The 21339-nt window shown below is 36.7% G+C and overlaps 2 protein-coding genes across 2 annotated transcripts in view; both read left to right on the plus strand.

The window, feature by feature from the left end:
* The first annotated feature begins 556 nt into the window (after positions 1–556).
* LOC124442227 (transient receptor potential cation channel subfamily A member 1-like) overlaps positions 557–21339 on the plus strand; it is a 32141-nt gene continuing 11358 nt past the window's right edge. Inside the window, exons 1-3 of the mRNA XM_046992727.1 lie at positions 557–732; positions 5870–5969; positions 6341–6647. Of these exons, the coding sequence (XP_046848683.1) occupies positions 6353–6647 (295 nt within the window). The 5' untranslated portion in view covers positions 557–732; positions 5870–5969; positions 6341–6352. The remainder of the gene's footprint in view (positions 733–5869; positions 5970–6340; positions 6648–21339) is intronic.
* LOC124442241 lies at positions 13710–14880 on the plus strand. The gene is made up of 2 exons (XM_046992753.1): positions 13710–14013; positions 14219–14880. Exons 1-2 carry the CDS (start codon positions 13830–13832, stop codon positions 14590–14592), a joined length of 558 nt encoding a protein of 185 aa, XP_046848709.1. The 5' UTR covers positions 13710–13829; the 3' UTR covers positions 14593–14880.

Below are 21339 nucleotides of genomic sequence, written 5' to 3' on the forward strand. Positions count from 1 at the left end.
TCTTGATCTTTTGCCTCTCTTTAAAAATACCTAAAATTGTCGAATCGCGTTTCATTTCTCGTTTGTTCAACAAAACATAATATTTTGAAGATTGTTTTGTCAGGTTTTGTGTCAACGTCGTGTGATGAAAATTCAATTTTTGCAATTTCAATGACGTCATGCGGTCAATGTCTTTCCTCTAGCATAGTTAATACCGGAAAATGATTTTGCGTCTTCGATGATGCGTAGCACTTAAATGTGATAGTTCGCTTTCCATCAATATCTAGCTCATGAACAGGTATCATTTACTTAAACTCTTGATGGTAGGAAATTGACAATATTCGGATAAACTTGTATCGATATTTTGGAAGGGCGATTAGTTCATGTTGTCTTAGATGCGCGTGACGATTATTCTGACATTCGTATAAACGACCATGTGTAAATAAAGATAGTGTTTCCGACATGTAATGCAACGGTTGGTATTATATACTCTGAATGTCATTGAGTTGGCGACGCAAGTCACCCAAGAAACCAAGCTCTAAGTACACCGTACGTCTTCAGTTGTTGTTCTTGTTAAAAGGAAATGACATCACAGTGTATAACTTTCAACTAGATTGTTAATCATGTGACCAATGTACATTTTGTTCCGCGAGATAAGAGAGCACATGTTTTGTTAAAATATATTCTCAATTGTTATGTTGTTAAACGGTTGTATGATTCTATCTGCTTATCGGTAAAAACCTCTTCTAACAGGTAATGGGCCCAGGACACTCGAAGATGTGCCTGAAGCACAACTGTGTGAGTTTAACGAAAAATATGCGTAAAACATTGGTAATATTTATATGAATTTAAGTATTGCGACGTCAACGGATTTGTCGAATTTTTCGATGAAAATCCCGAAGTTGAATGGAGCAATTTACCGAGATTGGGCGTTCAACATGCGTCTTTATCTTAAGAGCATGAATTTGTTTAGTGATGTCGACGGATCGGCTGAAACACCGACTGAGGATGCGACGGCACAAGTAAGACAAGGGTTTAAGATAGCGTCGAAGTAAGCGTGGACGTATATCTGCTTGTCGGTGGAACCTGAACAACAAATTCATATAAGAGAAACGCGTACTTCAAGGGAAGCCTGGGATGCGCTGAAAAACCAATTCGCTAGAGTCTCCATATTGCAAATAGTGCGATTACGCCAGCAGTACTATTCATACGAAAGAATGTTTTTTTATGCAGTGCAGTGTTTGAAATTAAATGTAGATATGATCTTCGCACTTTGTTGGACAATTTAAGCAGTTGTCTCATGAACCTGAAAAATTCAGGTGACTCAACGGGATTTGAACCCATGACCCCTGCGGTGCAGTGCTCTGACCAACTGAGCTATGAAGTCAAACAGTGGTGAGCAGGTCAATTTTGTTGGGCTGATGTTTTCTCGTGAAAGGAATGTCATACGAAAGAATGTTTTTTTTATGCAGTGCAGTGTTTGAAATTTAATGTAGATATGATCTTCGCACTTTGTTGGACAATTTAAGTCATTGTCTCATGACCTGAAAAATTCAGGTGACTCAACGGATTTCAAACCCATGACCTCTGCGGTGCCGGTGCAGTGCTCTGACCAACTGAGCTATGAAGTCACACAGTGGTGAGCAGGTCAATTTTGTTGGGCTGATGTTTTCTCGAGAAAGGATTGTCATACGAAAGAATGTTTTTTATGCAGTGCAGTGTTTGAAATTTAACGTAGTTATGATCTTCGCACTTTGTTGGACAATTTAAGCAATTGTCTCATGAACCTGAAAAATTCAGGTGACTCAACGGGTTTCGAACCCATGACCTCTGCGGTGCCGGTGCAGTGCTCTGACCAACTGAGCTACGAAGTAACACAGTGGTGAGCAGGTCAATTTTGTTAGGCTGATGTTTTCTCGTGAAAGGAATGTCATACGAAAGAATGTTTTTTTATGCAGTGCAGTGTTTGAAATTTAATGTAGATATGATCTTCTCACTTTGTTGGACAATTTAAGCAATTGTCTCATGAACCTGAAAAATTCAGGTGACTCAACGGGATTCGAACCCATGAGCTCTGCGGTGCAGTGCTCTGACCAACTGAGCTACGAAGTCACACAGTGGTGAGCAGGTCAATTTTGTTGGGCTGATGTTTTCTCGTGAAAGGAATGTCATACGAAAGAATGTTTTTTTATGCAGTGCCGTGTTTGAAATTAAATGTAGATACGATCTTAAATTTTTGCTTAAATTTTCAATTGCTTAAATTGTCCAACAAAGTGCGAAGATCATATCTACATTTAAGTACTATTCATGTCGATTCAAAAACGGGGATAATATGTTGGATCATATTAATAACATGAAGTCTTTACACGACCAGCTGAGAGAAATGGGAATTCAGCAAGATGACAAAGAACTGGCAATGAAACTTTTAGCGAGTTTGTCTGAAGAGTTCAAACCCTTGATTACAACCCTGGATGCCATAGGTGATGACTCCTTATCTTAAGACAAATTGAAAAACATGTTGTTAAATGATGTTGATCGACGACAAGATGGAAAGGATCCTGAAGGAGCATATGCTGCTGGAAGAAATATGAGAAAAGGAAAGCAACAATATGTATTTAAAGGAAAGTGTCACAACTGTCATGAAAGAGGGCATTTTGCACGTGACTGTCCAAAGAAAAAGGGCCTCGACGACAAGAACAAGAAAAGTAATGAAAGAAAGAAAGGTGAATCAGCTAGCTGTGTAGAGAAAGAGGATGATGATAATATGGTGGAAGACGAAGCATTGTATACCTCAAGTTCATGGAATAATAACTGCTGGATTATCGACTCAGGGGCCACACAGCACATGACCTATACTAAGAGCAATTTGATTTAATATGTTCAATTTTCAAATCCATCAATTGTTAATCTTGGAGATAATAGAAGTATTCTTGCATATGGTAAAGGGGTTTGCCGTATTATTGCTGATGCAAATGAAAGACCTCAGAAGATAAGTTTGCGAGATGTGTTGTATGTACCAGATCTTGGTAGGAATTTGCTTTCTGTAAGAGCCATGGTAAAGCTTGGAGCATGTGTTACTTTCAGAGATGATCAATGTGGAATCTTTAGAGGTACAAAGTTGTTGGCAAGTGGTATAATGCTGGAAAAACTGTATGTATTGAAAATCATTGAAGGTAATTATGTGAATGTTGCAATAGAGGATAAATTAATGTTATGGCATTATCGTTTTGGTCACCTTGGAATGAACAATGTTTCAAAATTGCTGAATGATAATATGGTTATTGGCATGGATACTACGCCTAAGGAAGAATCTCCATGTGAGGGATGCATTATGGGTAAGCATCATAAATCCAAGTATCCCAAAAAGGGAGCAAAGCGTGCAACTAAACCGTTTGAATTGGTGCAGTGACGTTTGTGGACCGATGTCAACAAATTCACTTGGTGGTTCAAAGTATTTTGTTCTTTTTATTGATAATTTTTCAAGGTACACTTATGTTTATTTCATTAAGAACAAACATGAAGTATTGGAGAAGTTTAAAGTATTTAATGCAATGGTTTTAAACATCACTGGTTGTTCAGTTAAAGTTTTACGGACAGACAATGGTGGGGAATATTGTTCCAAAGAATTTAAAGAATTTCTTAAGCAGAAAGGAATTACACATCAACTTACTGTGCCGTATAATCCCGCACAGAATGGTGTATAGGAACGAATGAATCGCACACTTGTAGAGTTAGGCAGATCAATGTTATCACACAGTAATATGCCGTTACAATTTTGGGCAGAAGCAGTGAATACAGCTGTCTATCTGAGAAATCGAAGTCCGACAGTATCACTTAATGGAGTTACACCGTTTGAATGCTTGTTCAATAAAAAACCAGATGTTTCTAATCTGAGAGTATTTGGATGCCTATTTTACGCTCACGTGCGTGCAAGTCAACGAAAGAAATTTTCAGAGAAATCAAAGAAGTGTATCTTCATCGGATATCCTAAAGGGACGAAAGGCTACAAATTGTTTGATGTACTTAGTCAATGTACTTGTCTGATGTACTCACCCAACAGATTTGATGAAGAGAATTACTTCTCACAAAGCTTGACTGCTGACATCAACGAACCATGTAACATCCAAGAAGCTTGGAATGGTGAAAACAGCAACTATTGGCGAACAGCAACCGATTCAGAGTATCAATCATTATTAGATAACCAGACATGGGAACTTGTTCCTCCTCCTGAAGGGAAGAATATAGTAGGATGTCGTTGGGTATTCAAGGTAAAGCGAAAGGAGAATGAATCTGTGGAAAGATACGAAGCAAGATTAGTGGCCCAAGGTTACTCTCAATCTGAAGGTACCGACTATAAAGAAGTTTTTTCACCAGTAGTTCGTTATGCATCAATTAGATTATTGCTGAGTGTGGCGAACATACACAACTGGGAAATTCACCAAACTGACGTAAAGATTGCCTTGTTGCAAGGTAAGCTAGAAGATGAAATTTACGTGAAACAGCCGGAAGGTTATATTGATCAAGAGAAGAAGAATTATGTATGTCGATTGAAGAAAAGCATATATGGTTTGAAACAGGCTGCACGATGTTGGAATTCTGAAATCGACAAGTTTCTATTGTCAAATGAATATCGAAAAAGTAATGCAGATTCGTGTGTCTATATAAAGTCCATTAAACGAAAGAATGGTAAATTCGACTTTGTCATATTGGCCTTGTATGTGGATGACGTACTGTGGTTTTCTAATTTTACAGATATGTTGACTAAAGAAAGAGATCTCTTGCTAAGAGATTCAAAGTCGAACATGTTGGTGAAGTAGGTTACATTTTGGGAATGTCAATAAAGCGCAACCGTCAAGCTAAAACACTTAGTATCAGTCAGTCACAATATTTGCTTGGAATACTAAAGAAGTTTGGAATGGATGAATCAAAACCAGTATCAACACCACTAGATACGTCAAAGAAGTTTGTATCATTATCTGATAATGAGAAGCCAGTAGATGTTCAGAAATATCAAATGGCAATAGGTTGCTTAACATATGCAACTGTTGCAACTCGTCCAGACTTAGCTGCCGCCGTCGCAACTTTATCTAAATATATGTCCAGACCAGGTATAGATCATTGGCAAGCAGTGAAAAGAGTGTATCGTTATATCAAAGGAACGATGCACTATGGTCTTTTGTTTACTGCAAATGGAAAAGATTCAGATTTGTGTGGTTTTTCAGACGCCGATTGGGGTGGTGATGTGGAGACAAGACGTTCTACATCAGGGTATGTTTTTCAGATTCAAAACAGTACGATTAGCTGGTGTAGTAAACGACAGACATCTGTATCAAGATCTACAACTGAAGCCGAATATATTGCTTTGAGTTCAGCTTCACAAGAGTGTATCTGGCTAAGAAGACTACTGAATGATGTTGAATTGTTGAAACCTGTTCCTGCAACAATTTACGAAGATAATCAAGGAGCCATTCAATTTTGCAAGAATCCTAAATTTCATAATCGCACAAAACACATTGACATATCCTATCATTTCATTAGAGAGCAAGTTAATAAGAACGCCATATGCGTAAAGTATTGTCCTACAGAATCAATGATTGCTGACATTATGACTAAACCATTAAGCAAGCCTACGTATGAACGTTTTAGAGATCTTCTTGGTGTAAAACAAATTTAACTTAATAAGTAATTTAGTTGATCGTTAAGTGGGAGTGTTAAAAGGAAATGACATCACAGTGTATAACTCTCAACTAGATTGTAATCATGTGACCAATGTACTTTTTGTTCCGCGAGATAAGAGAGCACATGTTTTGTTAAAATATATTCTCAATTGTTATTTTGTTAAACGGTTGTATGATTCTATCTGCTTATCGGTCAAAACCTCTTCTAACAGTTCTATGGTCAAATAAACGACGTGATGATTTTAATGATGTTTTGTCTGCGCTCCCAATTTCCTGCTTAATGAAGTTTTAACAATACGTAATTTGATAAAGGTATGTCTGTTTCAGCTTTATATAAATTACATCTGGTTGTGTGACAACGTTTATTATTACGTCATAAGATTGGTATATTTGTTGCAACGAATTGATTGTTCATTCGAGTTATAACATCGTCAAGTATCGTCGAGAGTATTATGAGATATTGAAAGGCGAAGCATGACTTCATGCATGCTTATGTGCCATGGATATGCGTATGGCTGCGAAAAATTGATAATTCCATATTCATACATGCATCTTCCTCTTTATTAGTTTCTACTTAAATCAATAAGTGGTTACAGATTTTAACATATGAATATGAGCCGCCAATTGTCTAAGTTCTGCCGCTCCTGTTGTTTGTTCATTGGAATTTTTTGTGCATTTTCAAGTGATTGTCACGAATGGCGAATTACGTGAGATCGCGTTGGTACGTGGGTTTTCCGCGACCCAAGAGAAGCGTGGACTATGATTTATCAAGTGAAGTCAATCGTGCTGCCCTGGCCAGACTGAAATCCATTGATGAGCAAGACACGAAAGATTTGCAACGAGCAGGGACCGTTCCCGATGTGAGTGACGTTAACGAAAACGGGAGTAAGGTGCAAACTAGTTTAGCTGATGAAATGAAACTGGCGGCAATTTATGACGACGAAAGAATGATCAATAATATTTTGAGAGAGAAAAGAAGTGACCGTGAAAGTTAGTATTTCGTTGATGAAATATTAATCTCTTTTCCTTCAACCAGCTCAATATTTAAATGTTCTTTTGTAGTTCAAAGATTACTCTCGAGAACTGATGAAAGAGGAAAACCATGTATATTTTACGCTTTGCAGTCGCGTAGTCTTAATTCTCTTACTTCCTTGTTAAATTACGTAAAAGACACCAAGTGTGTGATAGCTAAGAACGGAGAGAGTGTACTTCATGTAGCCACGAGAATGGGTGACGTAGGTAAGGCTGGAAGCCATGCTGCGTATTCGGACTTAGGCTTTTTTGTTTGATAAGTTGTTGAAAGCAAAATTTTCTTGAAATGTTTTTTGTGAAATTTGATTGATATTAACATACTATCAAGCTTGTTTTCACTGCTGTAATGGATGACTTTGCTTTAAAATGTAGGTCAACCTATTAGAAATTATGTATAGAATCCCTCTTGGTATTCTTACACTAGCCTCGTGCTAACTCCAATCCCAACTCTAACTAACCACGAACTAAGTTTACCCATTGCCATGCAGTTGTCATTCACGTATTCATATAGTTGTTTATCTATGCGTAGCAAGTTATCTGAGGTGAATTTTGTTGTAGGCCAAGGTAGTTCATAGTTGTGCTCTTTGCCAAGGGATATTTTAAGGATTTTACACAGGGAAGGCACCAACCACAAGACACTCCGTAAAGCGTGAGCCATGTGGCAGAGGGACCTGAAATACCCTTCCCAAGTAAAATTTTAAAAACTGCATCTTTGTAAATGCTATTTTATGCATTTGAAAGCAATTTACTAACAGCGTAAGAGACGTGCTATGAAATAAGCATTCTTTCTTCAACCGAGCAATGTATTATCCGCAATATAATATTTGAAATACTAATTACTAAAACACGCCAAAGGGCCCAAGATGGAGAGGGTGGGGTAATTTTGATTCAGTGCGAGGCCAACATGAGTGTCTGAGATTTTCATTATCACCTTATCTCTTTGTGATGTAGATTTTCTTCATAACTTGTTGCAACATGACTTCATTGTTGATCTTGTGAACCATGTGGAAAGCGTGAATGGTCGATCACCACTTCATTTTGCCGCAACGTTCAACCATGTTGAGATCGCCAAGGTGTTGCTAGAACACGGTGGAAAGATAACAGAGGTTGATATCACAGAAAGATGTCCATTGTACATCGCCGCTAATAAAGGACATGCTAATATGCTTGAACTTTTCCTGAAACACGGTAAAACGATTTTCGCAACATGATATGTATATTTTGTTTAATGACTTTCGTCGTCGGCAGAAGGATTATAGATTTTTCGTTTGTCCTCCTGAAATGTGAAAATGTTATTTGTTTAAACGAAAGGTACAGTCGCTCCCTTCCTGCTGCCTATGTATTTATAAAACATTTCTATTTCAGAAAAAAGCAGAGTGCAAGAGTTATTGTTCAGCGAGGAGTATGGTGGAAGTCATTACCGCAATATACTTCATGTTGCTGTGGACAGTGGTGATGAACGTACTGTACAAGTTTGTCTGCAAGATGAAGATGTGATTCGTGAAGATTTGCGCGAAGAAATCAGACATGGAGATGGTTATTTAATTCATGCGGCTTGTAAAAATGGCATGAAGAAGTGTTTATTTCGATTTGTGGATGTAATGACACATTTGGACTTACTTCAGTTGAACAGAAAGGATAAACAAGGATTCACCCCGATTCATAAGTAGGTTTTACGTTTCATTCGTATCATCTGTACATTTAATTATTCAGGACTATTGGATTTAAGCCTGGCGTTATCACTTTGACAATTTATTTCATTCTAGAGCGGCAATCAATAATCACAGTGATATTGTCTCTTACATTGGATCAAAATCCAAGATTTTTGTCAATGAAAAGACGGAAAACTCCCAGTCTGCGTTGGTCCTTGCCGCTCAACGCGGTCATGTTCGTGTCGTTGAAGAACTGCTTAAATTGAAAGCTGATTTCACCATTCGTGATGACAGCAATAGAACGGTTCTTCACTATGCAATTGCATATCCTGAAACATTGAGAATTTTGCTGAAGGTATGCGTGGTTGCTATCGTTTTGTTTGGAGATGAAAAGCGAAGCTTTAAATTTTAATCATAATCAAACACGTTATAGAAAAAAAGATCTCGGGCCGTTGCTTATTAACGAGAAAGAAATAGACGGTTATACACCCATTCATAATGCCGCCTTAAAAGGATTTCTTGAGGTAAGTGTGTTGCTTTTGCTTTGAGATTAAGTCAAGACATACACAAGTACATTACAGGAGGCTCATTTCTTTATTTTAGAGTGCCCGTATTTTGTTAGAATATAACGCTGATCTGAATGTCTTCACGAACACTTCTCGTTCGCCATTACATTGCGCTGTTAGTTCACAGAACTCTGATGTGGTTGAATTAATCCTAGCCAATGAACCAGCTTTGATCAACAAGGTCGATGCCACAGGGAAAACGCCGCTCCATACAGCAGCGAACTACAGTAGCCCAGAGGTCGTCAAATGTCTTCTGAATAACAGAGCAATTATAGTTAGGTAATTTTCTATCTTGCCATCAACGAAGTTTACAGAGAAAAAGATAACTGTAAAATGTCTTAACTTAATTGATAGGGAAGAAAGATTTGAGTAAAATATTTATTGTGTACTTAAGGGATGGAAATTTGTTTAGTCCACTTCACATTGCTGCGTTCAAAGGACATCTTAATATTGTTGAATTGTTGGTGATGTTCAGACCTTCCATGATCAATTGGGAAAATAAATACAAACGAACAGCATTGCTTACAGCAGCTGTGAAAGGCAAAGCAGATGTTGTGAAGTATTTGCTAGATAGCCTGGCGGCAATTACAGAAGATTATGAGTTCTTTAACTGCTTGGATTGGGCCATCATAAATGACGATACAAAAAGCGCTATGGTAATGATGTGTCATGATAGATGGAAAGAGGTATGTTTCATTATAATGTATTTGATTTTATTATCAGTATAGCAATTAAGTGTAGCATTCGGTTTGACAGTAAGTATATGTTCAACATGTTTCTTATTCTTGTGCATCTTCAGTGTACTGGTGTTGTTGTTTTTTGACAAACTGTCGCTTACGAACAACACCGAACTTGTGTTCAGATTATTTTCAAGACAAAAAATGGTACAGAAGGAACGATGGCGAAGTTGGTTTCTAAGAATATGTCCGAAGTGGCGTATCGAGCTCTTTCTAACAGCATGAATACCACAGGACACCCAGAGAGTATTGACCATTTGGTTGCATACGACTTTTTCTGTTTACAAAATACAGGTGTGGTGAGCAAGCTATCTTATATAGAAAATAAAGATCTAGTTGAGGATCTCAACTTAATCCAAAGAAAGTTCTCAAAAAACGTTAAAAAATTGAGAATGCTACAATTCTCATAGTAGCTACTACGCTCAATGGCTCCGCCAAGGGGTGGGGGGTGGGTGTTGGGTGGCGATGCAATATTTTCTACACAAAGAAAACATAATTGCTATATATTTTTCCTCATTTCCCACCACCACCATCAACATAACCACCATTAACACAACCTCCACCAACACAACAACCACTACCACAACAACCACCACCACCATCAACACAACCACCACCACCACAACAACCACCACCACCATCAACACAACCACCACAAATACCACCACCACAACAACCGCCACCACAACAACCACCACCATCAACACAACCACCACCACCACAACAACCACCACCACCATCAACACAACTTCCACCAACACAACCACCACTACAACAACCACCACCACCATCAACACAACCACCATCAACACAACCTCCACCAACACAACAACCACCAACACAACAACCACCACCACAACAACCACCACCACCATCAACACAACCACCACCACCACAACAACCACCACCATTATCATCAACACAACCACCACCACCACAACCACTACAACAACCACCACCACCATCATCACAACCACCATTAACACAACCTCCACCAACACAACAACCGCCACCACAACAACCATCACCACAACAACCACCACCACCATCAACACAACCTCCACCAACACAACAACCACAAACGCCACAAAACCACCACCACCACAAAAACCACCACCACCATCAACACCACCACCACCATTACCAGTCTATGCATCATTGCTTCCATGTATTGATGAAGTATTGTATTGTCTGCAAAGGTCGCCAAGGTTGAATAAATGAAACAGTCACGTGGTTGGGTTATTTATATCTTATCATATTTGAATAAGACATTTTGTATAGACATAGCCACTGACTACGCTTTTTAGAACCGTGTTTTCATTTTACTGTTTTCATCGTGTACATCCTCTGTCTCCTTTTCGACAAGGCTTTCCTTATAGTTATCCTTTTTTCGCAGTTACAAACAAGAGAGGTAAAAAACTCAAGCCATTTACCGCCATCAAAGCGATGTTGCGAAATAGCAGTTACCAATGCCTATGTCATCCTGTCTGCTGTAAATACCTTAAAGCAAAATGGATGGAATTTGGATGGAAAGTGTGCACAACAAGTTTTATGTTTTATTTCTTGTTTTTGGTTTCTCTTAACGTCTACGCGTTTGGAATTCCTTCATATAAGGCGTCTGTTGGCAAAGATGGTAATGTGAAGATTAATCAAAATACATAACAACGGTAACTCCAAGTAACGTAAACATTTTGATTAAACGTTTCAACTCTATTTAGTCATCATCAGAAATGATTATGTTACATGTGTATGCATTATATATAGACTGTATGTGTTTTGATGTAGTTGACAGAAGACAGATAGTTCTCTCTTGCCTCGACACAAGACTACACGGATATGCTACTACAGACAACAAATCAAAAATCTATAAACACATCAACAGCTGCGAACAATTTACTCATCTCACTGATTTCTTACAACTTAACATGGACGAACCCAATACCGAACAATTTGACCCAACTCTCTTCCTGTTGAACAACTGTCACATCATAGACAGGGCAAGGATTGGTCAAACCTTTTATTCAAAGAAACACTCCCCATCCGTAGAAAAAAACCGGAACTTAATCATGGCACTAAAGCTTCGAGTGAACTATCTGTTTCTGTTAACTTGGTCAAATTATATAAAGTCTATATATACTGCGCACGCATGTAATATAATCATTCCTGATGATGACTAAATAGAGTAGAAATGTTGAATCAAAATCCTTACGATATTTGGAGTTACCGTTGTTATGTATTTTTATTAAAATACTCAGTGGTTCCCGCAAACATTTTCGAGGAGATTAATTATTTCACGATTTTCTTGAATTTGTTTAGTTTTATGTTTTCGTTATTGAAACTATTTGTGTTTAGAATTACCAAGTGCGTCGATAAATGTTAAGGTAGCAATGCTTATCTGTCTCATATCTGCTGGCGTTCAAACATTGAAAGAAATCGGTCAGGTTAGCATTTTCAGTTTGTGGTCGTAAAAGTTCCCTCGTATAAGCCATGTATATTATAAATACCACTTTATGTTTGTGCTCGTTGCAAAGCTGTTATAAAATATTAGGGACTGCGATCAAAAAATGAGACTTATTCATGACAGCAGAATGATACGTAGAATGAAAACGTATGTATTTTGCCTTGGAACATCGGCTTTCTCAGTGAAGGTGTGATTGATAACCTTGCAGTTGCAGAACAACAATAGCATGACCTCAACAATATGGCTGCTATTTGTTAAAGCTTATTTATCTTTTTAGTTTTATTTTAATTTAGTGATGAACGTTACAGTTTTAATTGGCAGTATTAGTATTTTGTTCCATTTTATCTTCAACAGCAATCCTTCATTTCTATAACATTTCTGTAAGAAATGACAAGCTACAAACCTATAAAAAATTTTTGTGTATAGGGCTGATTTTGTTGTCCTTTCCCTGTATAAGAATGGCGAAATCGTTAAAAAGGAATTTAAAAAATATGTCTACGCTTAATTTGATCTCTTGATATTGACATGCTCTATTTAATTATGTAGTTATTCGTTTACAAATTCAATTATCTTATGGACAAAGTTAACTATTTGGAATGTGTTCTCTACGTATCAACATTCATCTTTGCTGTACCAAGTAACGACAGTATGTCTGTAAAGACAAGTTTTCAATGGATGGCCTGTTCTGTAGCGTTATTCTGTGCTTGGATAAATCTTATTATGTATTTAAGAAGGTTTGCCTCCTATGGTATAATTATTCTTATGATGAGAAAAATTTCGTTCACACTATTCAAGGTTCGTCTGCTGAAGTTATGACTTCTCCCTCTACCCTAATGTTTAATGATATCAACAATTCTTATTTAGGTCATGGGTCTCTTAATATTTTTCTTGGTCACTTTTGCTGCCGCTTTTACAGTAATAATGAATGATAGACAGGGATTTGAGAGGTTTAGCGTGTCTATCTTAACTGGAGCAACAATGACGATGGGAGAGTTTGATTTTAAACAGACATTTCTCGGTGACCACTCTGATTACAACACATTTTATCCACTACAGCTGGTCCTCCTTGTTGGTTTTCTCGTCGTTATGCCTATCATTATTATGAACCTTCTGCTTGCCCTTGCCATTGATGATACCAGTAGCATTATGCAACACGCTAAGCTGCAGAAACACATTCAAACGGTAAGGATATTCATGAAACTATCAAATTAGATCCTATAGATAACGTATGTCAATGAAGTTAGTGATGAATGAACGTCAGACAACAAGAACAGTCTTACAGTATCTAAAATATAAACTAAGATAACGTGTGTCAGTGTAGGTAGTGATGAATGAGCAATGGAGAACGAGAACAGTCTTTGCACTATCTAGAATATAAACTATGATAACGTGTGTCATTGTAGGTAGTGATGAATGAAAACAGATAACGGGGACAATTTTTACACTACTTAAACTAAGATAACGTGTAGGTGGTGATGAATGAATGAGGTGAATAAAAGCAGTCGTTATGACATTTACAACATTTTTCTTTTAATTGATTTAGGCAAAAATGATAATTGACATAGAACGGAAGAGGTTTTATTTCCATGGCGAAGTAGAAAACACTCATACCTCGTTTACAGGAGAGACCCAACAAGTCATACAACTTTACCCGCGCCGTTTGGGATTTTGTATTTTACGGTCCTGATTTTTCTACCAATGTAGCCGATGAGAGCCGGGAAGAAATGGGAAAGAAACAAGACATGTCAACGTTGATTCAAATGGTTAAAGAACTGCAAAGGCAGAATGCTGTTTTGCAAAATAAAATGTTAGAGATTCAAAACGAGTTTACAATGGAAAGGAATCGTAGATCAATCGAGTATGTCCGAATGAGTCAAGATAAACAAAACGCTACTACTCAATTTCGAGGTAACATTTCTTATTTGTAAAAATGTTACTGAATTTTCCAAAAACACACTTCAAAGCCATGTAAAGACTGATCTCTGTCTCTGTTGTTCATTCATCACTGACAGTTCTCGTTCTCTGTTGTTCATACATCACTACCTACATTGACACACATTGTAAGTAGTGGAGAAGCTGTTGCCTTTACGTACTTTTGTATTTTCTTAAATAGGTTACAGTGAGAGCATAGAAACCTTTAATCCAGAGGAGACAAGAGCTGAGTCTAAGCGAAAGGCTTGGGGAAAAGTACAAAACGATCATAAGAAATTCAGTGTACCGAATTCAAGTGACTATTGCGTCGGTGATGATTTGAAGTATTCTGAAGGAGATTTTGACGAAGAGAGAGAAGCAAGGGAGAACGATCCCGAATTAAATGAATTAAAGAGACAGCATAGTCAAATGGATACATACGAAGATAAAGATGGCGTAGTCGTTCATGATGATGTAACAATTTCTGTGAATGAAAATGAGGCTGAAGACAGTAGACTATTTAATAATAATAATAAACTGTCAATGATTCTTCGTACTGATTCCAGTGCTGTCTGAAATCCTGAAACAGCAAATCCTTAGGAACCCATTCCACCGAGTTAACCACAATTTGCTACTATGGAAACTGTCGTCAATATGGTTAGAGATTTCCCCAAAGTGGTAGCGCATGATTTTAACAAGATGTGTCATTTTGACAGGAAGAAAATGTTTTTTAATGTGTTATAATTCTAGAATACAAACCTTACTAACGCCCATGGCATGATCTTTGGGTTTAGCGCAGCGTAGCAACTGTAGCTTTCTTTTTTTAAATGCATAAAAAATGTTAAATAAAGGTTCCAAAACCAATTACTATCGAGACGATTTAGGTCGAGCGAAACACGCTCTCATTGTCAGCGTTATTTTCGAGGTTCTTGTCTGTGTGTTCAAGATCCGCCCTGGTATTTTTGCGTTGGATGAAGAACTCTTTATTAAAATGTTTAAAACAAAAAAGATTAAATAGAAATTCCAAAGCAATTTAATGTCGTGATGATTTACGTCAAGCGAAGTACGCCCGGTTCGGTGCAATTGACTGCGGGCTCAAATTGCATTTGCCAAAATTTTCGCAAAGTTAAGAAAATATAAAAAGTACATATAGTGTTATCTTCTAAGCTGCACATCGCTCCTTCACCTCTCTTCTTCACGTTTCTCCTTCACATCTCTTCTTCATGTTTTTTCCATTCACATCTTTTCTTCATGTTTCTATTATTTACCAGCGCCACTTGTTTTCTGTCTTTCACGTTGATAGTAGTGGACTTTTGATCAAGCGTTGAATGTTTCGAGGAAACAGGCAGGATTCGCACCGGAACATAGAGTGGAGTTGGCATGCAAAAAATTCGGACCTTGTACATATTTTTTGTCTTCGTTTTTATACAAAAGCTGCGGATAATTCTTGTAAGGAATATGAAACGCCTTCATGTATTTAGTCTATTTTAGGCGATTTTCTTCTGCAGCTCTTGCTATACAAAAAATGCTTGTCTTCTACGTTAATATACATTTATTTTAGGTTGGCTTACCATGAATTTCAATAAAAATAATTTGCATTAGGAAATCCATGGTAAGCTATGTCAGAATTGACCATCGTGACTGATCGCCTGCTAACACCACAAAAATTAAATAAAAATGATCAATGAATTTATGTGAGCTCGTCGCTCACTGAACGAGCGGAACCAATTGTAACTATATAGTCTATATTTGTGCAGCCGCAAAGGTTCGAACTATTTCACCATTTCTATAATTGAACAACAATCTTCAAGTTCATAGTGATAAACAATCGTTTCCAACACGTCTCGACCTTTATAAAAAGTTTCAAAACTTGACGTCACCAACATCTTAATGCCCAAACTCATATTTGCGTTATTTAATGGTTTAATGATTTGCGTAATATCACAGAAAAATGGTCAATTGTCATTTGCATTTTACGTTTATTAATGGATGAAGAGCATAGTTCTTTTGTTTGGCAACAATACGTTTTTTTTTCAAAATTTAGATTTGATAGATATCCGATAATTTGTTCAAGTACGAACAATTTATGTGGAACAAATACATATAATGATATGCTTAACACCATGCATAAAGGTACTATTCACTTCAAGTTTTACCTCATACAAGTCACGAGGCGTCGTGGAAAGCAGATGTTGTTCATAAAAGATGGAACAAGACTATACACATAGGCGACAAGTATAAAGATTTTTGACTATGCAGAGCAAAATGAAGTTGTTGGCTTCAACTGTCATCGACGACAAGTTACCGAAAGACGTCTGATATGATTGCCGATGTATTTGAATGTTTTGATAAAAAATCAAGACCACCAACATCTGTGAATGCAACTGAACAAGAATTGGAATCTTTGAGTTTAAAGAAACGTTTTGAGAACATAGAAAATACGCTCGTAGGACTGAAGTCGCTACAAAGAAGAAAGAAAAGATTGGTTAGTGTTTGCAACACTACTCGGTAATAGCCGATAATTTTGGCATAATCCGATCAACAGCAAGAGGATTTTTCCGATATTTGTGAGAAAATTCGGTTGTTCAGATACCAAGAGGAGAGGAGAAACTAAGTCAAGTGAGTACAAACGTAAGTAACTACATTGACGTTAAATATTTATTTGCTTCTTGATTCTATTGTTCTTGTGAAAATCGCATTGGTTTTTATTGATGCTGCTGATTTTTAGTTTGTTTCTTCAATGTCACATTAGTCATTACTGAATATATGCAATGAATATAAGTACACTGAATTTGTCTTTGTGAAAGGTGATAAGCTCCTAAGGAGCCAATCACATTAAGAAATTCTAATCATGACGTCAATTAAAGAATATAAATTAGTTTTTTTTTCACTTCAACGGTTAATTAGTCACTTTAACGTTGTAGAAAGAAAGGTAAATCTGTCTTTTTACTGACGATATAAAGAAGTATGAGTTACGTGGAACAATCAACTAGTCTTTGTGCAGGCCTCGTAATATGAAAGCTTTCACTGTAAAATGCTTTGACCACAATGTTAAGTCTTCGATTGTTTAAAACTTACCATAAGAGTGCATTGTAAATTGTAATCTGTCGAAATGGCGATTCATGATTTCACTAGCTACTTTGTTGGTTAACAATGTTGAGTACTTTGTTTATGGAATGGTATAAAGGCATTGAATGGACATCACTTTGGCATATTTACGTATGAACATAATATTGAAATTACTGGACTAAAAAAACGAAATATGTTCTACGAAGATGGAAAACAAGCGAGTGGAAAAACACGATTCATGTCTTGTGGTTTGTAAGTTGAGTAAATAAGTGTTGTATGAGTATCTGCATGAGATAGTTAAAAAGGATCCTGATGGTCTATTTCTATAATTTGAGCCTTAATCATGAAATTTGAGCCTTAATCAAATAAAATAAAAACAGTCTGTTTTTCATGACAAAATTTGTCAATTTTTGTTTATAAACGAAGGATGTCACTTGCTGTGAGAAAATAGCTGGCTTTCATTCACTACTTTTTGATAATTACATTTAACGTTCATAACGAAAATTGCAATGCTGCAAGTAGCTAGGGGTCATTGAATTTCGCAAATAAAAATGCTACCATATATTTCTACGACATACACACAAAAACTGCGCAGTGAAAAAAATAGGAAGAGACCGACCAAGTCGCCTGGATCAAACGGACTAGGACAACTCTTGGAAATCAGGTATAAAAGTTTTGTTCTTTTCAATGTATTTAATTTCTGTTCTTGATAATTCATTTTGCTGACATTTACAACGTGTTTTTTGTAGAGTGACTTTTTCTGTAAGGTTACTAACTGGACAATTAATGAACGACCAAGTCAGACAGAAGCACCAAGAAACAAGCGTCCTTGTAGAAAGAATCACACTTTTGTTATGCATAACGTTTATCAGTATAACGCATTTTCAAGTACAACAGCTTAAAACTAAATTTTCACAATTGTTAAATTTTCTGACAAAACACGTGAGTGAAAGCCAGCTATTAATGAAGGTGTTAATGTAGCAACATAGAAATTTTGAATGAAGTCTAGTAGACATGAAAAATGATTTTTATGCAAGTCATGACGTCACTTTGGTCATTTCATTTTTTCATTGTTATTGACAGATGAATGGTCATGTCGTACGTACTGAATAATTTTTTCATATAATTTTATGGGATGCTTTTAATTTTCATTTTTCGTCTATTTATTAAAATGTTTAACATTCGGCGCACTTTCATTTTTTGTTCTCTACGAAAGTTTGCGTTTCTTTTGTTGAACACAAAATATTTGCTGTGTCAATAGGGTAGTCAGTCCGCTTTTTTGTCGCTCTGTAAATTTAAATTTTTTATACGACTATATAGGACGCACGATCTGACTATGCTGCAGCATATTAAAATAGATCATCGGGATCATTGAAAACAACAAAAATAGGAAACATCTTAAAACTACAAAAATTTAAGAAAATTTTTCTAAATTTTTGATCTTTTTTATTATTGGAGGGTTTTTTCCCGGATCCACTGGTTTTCCCTCCCATTTCGTTTTGTTTTGGAAAAAAACAGTGTCCACATTTGGGGCCAAGCGAAGCCATTTTGTCATAACATTATTTATTATGGCTATCAGGAATATTCACGTTTTCTTTTTAATTTCTTGGCCTTTGGGTACATCTTCCAAAACACTGCGTTTATTAAATGCAATGGCATACATTTAAAAAACTTATGATCCTATATAAAAAAGTCACATTTATCCATGCAATCATAACTATAATCACATTACCCGCCAATGTCCTCTATAAACCTTGAAATAACCAATATGATCCACATGGTATACGTGCCAAACCACCATCCACGATAAAAGTCAGTCGTCAAATTTTGACACACGTGCCCTGAAATATCATCGACATAGTCGCATAGGTCTAATCAAAAGAAGTATTCTTTCTGATGTGCCTAATTGGAGTGTTTCGAAGGTTTGCTTTTAAGGGTGGTTATTGAAAGAAGAACTTGTCTATTTTCAGTATTTACTGAGAAACCGATTACCACACAATCTCTGGTGAATTAAATGTGAATTTCATATATATTCAAACAATATTTTTAGCAGAGATTAATGTTTCGTATTTTTGAACAAAAAATTACATGAAATGAAAAACAGCCCAAAGTTTATTGAAATAAACCTTGCCAACACAATGTTTAAATTTAAAGGCACACACATGTACAAAATGTCTGAGTTCGATCTATCGTTCATATCACGCCAATTAACATTCACCACCACCAGACCTGTCTTGAAGAAAATTAGTAAATCCAAGCTAAGTTGCAATCTTTAGCTTGAACACGAAACCACTCAGCTATGCCTATAGCAATGTTTGGCTAGCACTTCCCCTTCGATAGTAACTTATAGTCATAATTTTTAATTCTAGCTTGGGGGAGGTGTCGAATGAAGGAAAGAATATGAAGTTACAAAAGTGACAAGTGATAACGTCATTATAGTATTCATACCACTGTATATTTAGCGTTTTTATTTATATAAAGAAACATCTTGAAAAAAGAACTTGTTCCTTAAACAGAAAACCTTGCTATATTCTTCTTTATCGATAGATAAGCAAGTTATTAGTATTACAATATCGTACCTTGTTTATATGTCATATTATGTCACATAGTGACATATACACACGGTAAATTATCGCTGCATTGTACTCTTCGAAATTAATTGTAAACGGTTAGCAACATGAGTCAGATATGCGTCTACGAGCTCTTACCCAAAGATAGAGGCTGGCTACGACAATGTTATAATTAAATGAACAGTTGGAATTATTTAACTGGATTGTAAAGACAGCCAGGAGTCTTTACAGAAGAACAAAGAGAATGAACCAACTGTGGAAGATTCTCGCCCTTTTTCCAGGAATCGAAGAGGCGATACAGTCGTATGAATTCAGAAGATCTGATGCCGAAATCAGGAGGATAACAGATATGAAATAATAACAATTCGTAATTTCTAAACATAAGTACTCACGTGTATTATTTATACATGAAAAATTTCTTAATTCTGAATGGTTTAGAGCAGGGCAATTTTTATTGAGCTCGAGTCGTGCTAGCGATCTTGAGCGCGTTGCAGGATCACCTAGGGATATCTTTGTACCTAATACCGTTAATACTTTAAGTAAGATGATCCCTGCTTTTACTAAGGATGTCTGCTCAGAGATTTGTAAGTATGATGTGTAGCTAGTTTATCTTTTACGATCTTGTTGATTTTATTGCTCGCGCGTTTGAGGTTCAGAAGAACCGATTGCGCATAGAAATAATCATAGCTATAGGTATACCAGTCACAAACAACCAAAAAGTTCGATAAATAGTGCATCCGCCAAAGATTTAATCGTTGCTTTAAATCTTTCGCACATTTAGGTTATTTATCGGACTGCCTTACCCAGCAGCCTTTACTGCAATCCATAACTCGTTGATATTTATGACCATTGTCAGTCATATTTCTATTCTTTTTACAATTCTTCGGTCAATTTTTTTAAAGTAGAAATCGTGATTTGTCCTGAAATTGCTTCTGACCACCAGATAGCAGTCCAATCTTTGTGTGTTTTTTCAAATTTTATGCTAGACGTTATATGTTTTTCAATAAGACATGATTTCTCGTGGTCACGCAGCCATCAAACACTTGCCTCTCTAAAACTTCTTTTTAGTTGGAACAAATATGTGCCGTGTTCAATATACATCTTGGCTTTAATCTGTTGAGCCGTCTTGAACTCTTTTGATATGTTTATTCTGACAAACATGCATATTGTTTTGCCAATGTCATCCCTGCTGATGGCCCCAGTCATGTCCATAGCCTCTTAATCATATTGGTTATTTTACTATTTTTTCTTATAGCACCATTGCCTTGCAAGAGAACTCTTGATGTAGCCTTCATTTTGGATTCGTCTGGTAGTATTTTAAACGACAAATTTACTGAAGCGAAAAACCTTGTTGAGATGATTGCAGACACGTTAGAAATATCTTGGCAGAAGACGCATATTGCTTTAATGGTTTATAGTGATACTGCAAACATTACATCAACATTTAATGATATTTATTCAAGAAATGACCTCACCACTCAACTGAACCTCTTACCTCATCTTCGTGGCCGAACTCGTATCGATCTAGCCTTGAAACTAGCGAATTCTGATCTCTTTACGCGAAGAGCTGGAATGCGATCTTCGTTCCCGAATGTCGCTGTGGTTATCACAGATGGCCGTCAATCTCCGGCAGCCGATGCTATCCGATTGGATGAAGCTGGTGCCCCGTTACTCGTCAGGAGGG

Source organism: Xenia sp. Carnegie-2017, unplaced genomic scaffold (genome assembly GCF_021976095.1).
Source record: "Xenia sp. Carnegie-2017 unplaced genomic scaffold, XeniaSp_v1 HiC_scaffold_20, whole genome shotgun sequence".
NCBI lineage: Eukaryota > Metazoa > Cnidaria > Anthozoa > Malacalcyonacea > Xeniidae > Xenia > Xenia sp. Carnegie-2017.

Coding starts and splice junctions, on each gene's coding strand:
- LOC124442241 (XM_046992753.1), top strand. CDS start 13,830: ATGGGAAAGAAACAAGACATGTCAACGTTGATTCAAATGGTTAAAGAA. Junction 14,014..14,218: donor CGCTACTACTCAATTTCGAG/GTAACATTTCTT, acceptor TTTCTTAAATAG/GTTACAGTGAGAGCATAGAA.